The following is a 5,496-nucleotide window of genomic DNA, read 5'->3' on the forward strand; positions in this document are numbered from 1 at the left end:
GTTGATTCTAGCTTTCCACTAATGGATTCTATAGAATCAGGTGGGTATAATTTTTAATTGGTTAAATTTTTGATATAACAATTATATCTATATTTTATTTTTATGTTGACAGATATTCCGGATTATCGTTTACAACAACATTATCCGTCGAGGGAGGAAGAAAAATACATGGTACAAATTATTCCGCCTCCACATCTTGATTTGAATACATACGGACACTTAAAAATCGATTATACGAACAGCTGGAATTCGCTGAATCGAAAAATTAGTAAATAATCATTAATAATATTCTTGTTGTCAAAGATAACATTAAGCATTTTTTTTTTATCAGATATATCTTGATTTATTTATGTTTATCGTTTAACATTAGTATGTTTATCGTTTAAGAATTTTAGAATCGAACCAAAAATTATATTTAATTATATATAATTATATAATTTAATTTACTGAAATATTACAAAAATGAATTTAACTTTAGATTAAATTAATATATTTTATATTATTTGTAATGTACGCAATAATTATTTTGTATTAATCTCGTTTTCTTCTATATTTTGAACTGATAAATTGTGTATACTTTGAACAATATCGACTGTGGTATCTTTGTCTTCATGAAACAATTTCCTTTTTTTTGTTTCAATATTTTTATTTACAATTTCCTTCTCGAAACCCATATATGTATCATTTATTTTCTCTATGTTCAATTCTGGCCATCTATAATTTATATTTTGATATAAAATTAATTAAATATCAAGTATTTGAATAAATTAAAAGAATAAATTAATAAAAAAATTGAAATAATAATTATTTTTTAAATCATAAAATTTTCCAAAAATTAATCGAAAATAATAAATTTAAAATAGTATACCTAAAGTACGAGGTATCTTTTTTATTTTTTCCCGAATTTTTGGGCCGTCCTCTTTTTTTAGGTTCATTCTAATCAAAGACAAAAGAAAATATATTTGTTTTTTAAATAAAATTACAAATTTTCTGAATCATTCTACATAATTTCAAAAATTTATTTACGGAAGTAGGGGCCAGTTTTGCGTTTTGCAGCAATATTTTGTATCTTTGTATTTCATCTGTGTGTTGTTGCTTCAGTAATGCAATATCCTCGTTATGTTTCTCTTCTTGCATTAATAACTGTACTTTTAAACATTCCACTTCGTCTTGCAATCCGCGCACTGTGTTGAAAATAATATAATTATAAAAAGTTAATATAAAATAAACAATAGATATTTTATAATTGATTAACGATACTTAATAAATAGTTAGTGATCAATCCATAATCACATAATTACCGATAAACGGTAATGTCGATGCAATGTTAAAAAAATTAATTTAAAAGAAAGAATTTCCTAAAAATAATTTTGAGGAAGAAAATTTTATCACGCCTGATTATAAATTTTTTTAAAAAAATATACATTTGCTTAACATTTATAAAATAACGAAGTATTTTACAGATACAGATTATAAATCGTAAATCGTAAAAATTAAACATTCAACTGTTCGATCGATAAGAAAGAAAGCGATATGAATAAATAAAAAATTTCTGATAACAAAATTAATAATTCTGAACTGATATGTTTCTTATCGATTCGTTTTAATATATCACGGAAAACAAAAATATTCGTTATATAATAATCCAATTAATCAAAATTTTAATGTAAGATTTATTTATATACTTTGCTCGTCGTTTGCAATACGTTCTGCATTAATGAGACGCAGATCATCGCAATCTTTTTTCAATTCCTCGATCATTTTACGAAGATCGTTCCCTTCATTCTGCAATTTCTCAACAGTGGTCTTATATCTCTTTTCGAGAAGCAAATAAGTTTTCGAAAGCTTTTCTAGATTCTCTTTCATCTTCTCATTACGCTCTTTCTCAATCGACAGTGCTTCTTCTTGTACTTCACAGTAAGTTTCCATCGCAACGTATGCCTGTTAATTTTTAATAAGATAGAAGAAAGTTAGAAAAATATAGATTTCAAATAATATTTAAAGGTAAAAGAGAAAGAATAGAATGAAAAAATTAGACGCACGTCACGAATTCTCACGAATTGTTCCAGAATTCCACGCAACTCGGAATTAAGATACTCCTCCTCCATTTTAGAATTATTTAAATTTTGCAAACCATCAACTCGAGTCAAAACAATTGTTCGTATTGAAAAATTTTGTATCAAGAGCAAAAGAAACATAAATTGATATTCGTTTAACAATTTTTTATCAATGAGAGAATGTTTCTTAATATATAGAATTAATTAAATTAAATTGAATTAAAATTATATGGGAAATATTTTGAATTTAGTATGGACACGAACCACGAGGTTTGAATATTTGTTGTATGTTATAAAAAATTCAATACTAAATTGCGAGATGAAGATAAAGTGAAATATTTTTATCTCTGTCACATCTCCAATTCAATTTGTCTCTGTCTTACTTTTCCTAACATAAAAACTTAAATTTAATAAATAAAAACCTCGATCGATATATTAATTTTTGTGTTTGTTTTCTAGAATCGATCAAAAATGATTACGAATATATTAATATTCTATGTATTTAAACGATATTATAATATATAATAAAATAATCCTAACAATATATATATATATATAAATTTAAATTTTTCTATTTATTATCATTAAAATTGTTATTAATATTACATTAGTTTAATTATTTTATATTATTTCTTACTTCGTTAAACATAATAAAAGTACATACGTATTAATAATGCGTAAAGATAACGATCGTAGCAAGTTTTTTTCCATGAAGTTATTCACGAATGTGACAACATTTTGTTTTTTCTCGTTTCACTCGCGTATCGTGGGCAAAATGACAGGAATTCCCTCGGGGTTGAAAATGCGCGATGCAATCTAAATCCACGATCACCATCAACCACGAGAACGACGCCGATGAATCGATGGAAGAGTCTGTCTTCGAGCAGATATGCGACACGATATTCGTTCTGATACCCGAAGGTTTGTTCAACTTTCAAAATTCTTTTTTTTCTTTCGTTCTTATGTCCAGAAAGGAAAAAATTGACAAATTTAAAATTACAGTGCCCCATTTATATACAGATCAAATATAAAACTTTTTCTTTTTTTATTTTAATTCCCACTTTTACAGCATATTTTATAAAGCATACAAACATAAAAATTTTGAATAAAACTTTGAAATATTTTTCGAATATCCATCGATATATATATATATATATATATATGTAAAAAGAAAAAAGAAAAAAACATAAATGGAGTTCTGTAAATAAAGAGTTTCCATCAAAGGTTTTCATAATTCCAATATCGATTATTAATTGTATTAATTTTATATCTATAACTGACGACTGTAAACTGGCCATAGATACGTATTTATGATGGGATTCTATGATAGTGCCGCGACTGAAGCAGCTGTTTCTAAGTTGGAGTCAGCTAGGCACCGAAGACAGAGTACAATTGGACGCCAAAGTGGCCAACTGGTGTTGTCCTAACAGAAGACAGCTTTATAAACCTTTGCAAGAGGCTTTGGTTCGCTGGGAGACTGTGCAGGACACTCAAGGTTATTGTATAAGCAAAAATTATACGATTATTAATTACAAATCGTAGATTTAAATCATTTTAAAATAAATTAAGATTCCACGTTGTTCTATCCCTTAATTGAAAAAAATCAAGAATAAAATTTCATTTGAATTCAACATACATACATATATATATATGTGTATTATCGATTCGAGACACGAAGCATCGATATATAATTTATTCATGAATTCAATAGGTGCTCCCGGTTGCGAGCCAGGTATGGTCTCCTTTTCCTGCGATCCTCAGTTGGAGGAGGAATTGGTCAGCGTCATTTATAGCCTAGAACTGTTATTCACGAAAAATCGAAAAGGTAGAGAGATCGACATGGACTACGAGGTCGGTCGTTGCACAGAGCTCAGGAGAGAGATGTCTTTGAACCTGAACTACGACGGGACTCTGCGCTCGATTTTGAGCCCCAAAGATAAAACACCTCATTCCGTGCACAGTTGCAGTTACATCGCCGATTTCAAACGATCTGACGAGGATCTAAGCGGTTACCTGACCAATTAAGAATCGATGACGATTGAACATTTTTTTTTTATCCCAATTTTCGACTTTGCTAATGAATTTTTTTTGGAAAAATTCTGCAAATATAAAACGATAGATTGTTTCCCCCTCTATTGGAAATTTTGTTCAGTTTATCCTGGATGAATTTTCTTTACGACAATAGAAACGAAGTGACAGTCGATAGTTGTTAGGGAATTAGGAAGAGTATAATTAGAGTAATCTTGAGAGAAAAATAGAAATATTATTTTGTAAAGAGATACGTACTCTTACGATGAAATTCTAAGAAATAATCGGAATAGTTAGTAAGAGATAATTTTTTTTTTTTTTTTTTTTTTTCTAAAAATAGGTACCTTCTTTTTTTTATCACCCAAATATACCTGTTTGCGTCCTCATCATTGGTATATGAAATACGTCTGATCCATTTAAGAAAAAAAATTATAACATGTTGTTTGCATTTTTTTCTTTTCAGAAAACTTATATTATTGTAATAAATAAACGAAATAAGAATTAAAAAATATATATAAGACAGAGAAGATTGTGATTACACAAAAATTAGTGACATAAAATATTTTATTAATCATCAGTTATAGAGTCAAGGTGTACGAGCATACATTCAAATAATACAGGTCAATCATTTTACAACGAAAGTTTCAAACAAATACGCAACAAAAGGTGTCCGGATCATAAATGTATCAACTCGATTCGCCGCATCATTTAATCATCATTTACCTCGTATTTATCCTTCTTTATATTCTTTGTTTTATTTCTTTTTTTTTTTTTTTTTTTTTTTTTTTTTTTTTTTTTTTTTTTTTTTTTTTTTTTTTTTCATTTCTTTTTTTTTTTTTTTCTTCTCTAATATAATTATTACACAGCAATAATAGGTTCAGGATGATGAACACTGCTCCTTACGAGAGAAAGGTAGACGTTATACAATACGTGTACATGAATTAACCGCGCTTCACGAGAGCAAGGAACACCCCTCAAGACGTGTGCAGAGACATCCATACTTAGAAAGATTGCCCGCAGAAACGTTTATCCGTATATAAAATATATTATGAACACGCATAAAAATCTGTCTAAAGTGTTGTATACATACATATATACGATCGGTCAATTGTAGAATTGTGATCTCTTCAGTCACCAATAAAAATTCATTTTCACCCTATGAGTCTTATGAGCTAATATACAACACGTTTCACGGGGGAAAAAAGGATCCACAAAAATTTTTATACACGGACACGTCTGTAAACAATGTCTCTAAGCCAGTACACGCCTTCGCAATCTCTCATTTCTTCGAACTCTATAAAGTGTGTTCGGACTACTTCAATGCAGCTTTGCAACAAGCAATCCGACGGGAACGTAGCTCTTTTTTTTTCTTCTTTTTTTTTTTTTTTTTTTTTTTTTTTTTTTTTTTTTT

General features: G+C 28.2%; 2 protein-coding genes across 3 annotated transcripts; one reads left to right on the forward strand and one right to left on the reverse strand.

Moving 5' to 3' along the window:
• Nucleotides 1-279: 279 nt before the first annotated feature.
• On the reverse strand, nt 280-2,124 carry LOC102677146. The gene is made up of 6 exons (XM_006610349.2): nt 2,043-2,124; nt 1,686-1,941; nt 1,027-1,184; nt 869-936; nt 578-714; nt 280-290 (listed from the first exon to the last, which is right to left on the reverse strand). The coding sequence occupies exons 1-6, from the start codon at nt 2,106-2,108 to the stop codon at nt 280-282; spliced, it is 696 nt and encodes a 231-aa protein (XP_006610412.1). The 5' UTR covers nt 2,109-2,124.
• Nucleotides 1,829-5,155, forward strand: LOC102671785. 2 transcript variants are annotated; one of them, XM_006610315.2, is made up of 4 exons: nt 1,829-1,917; nt 2,840-2,978; nt 3,388-3,552; nt 3,769-5,155. In XM_006610315.2, the coding sequence occupies exons 2-4, from the start codon at nt 2,867-2,869 to the stop codon at nt 4,080-4,082; spliced, it is 591 nt and encodes a 196-aa protein (XP_006610378.1). In that variant the 5' UTR covers nt 1,829-1,917; nt 2,840-2,866; the 3' UTR covers nt 4,083-5,155. The 2 variants fall into 2 exon arrangements, with proteins under 2 accessions (XP_006610378.1, XP_006610379.1); XM_006610316.2 differs by lacking the exon at nt 1,829-1,917 and having other exon boundaries at nt 2,861-2,978; nt 3,358-3,552.
• Nucleotides 5,156-5,496: the final 341 nt, after the last annotated feature.

This window comes from Apis dorsata, unplaced genomic scaffold (genome assembly GCF_000469605.1).
Source record: "Apis dorsata unplaced genomic scaffold, Apis dorsata 1.3 scaffold_73, whole genome shotgun sequence".
NCBI classification, from domain to species: Eukaryota; Metazoa; Arthropoda; class Insecta; order Hymenoptera; family Apidae; genus Apis; species Apis dorsata.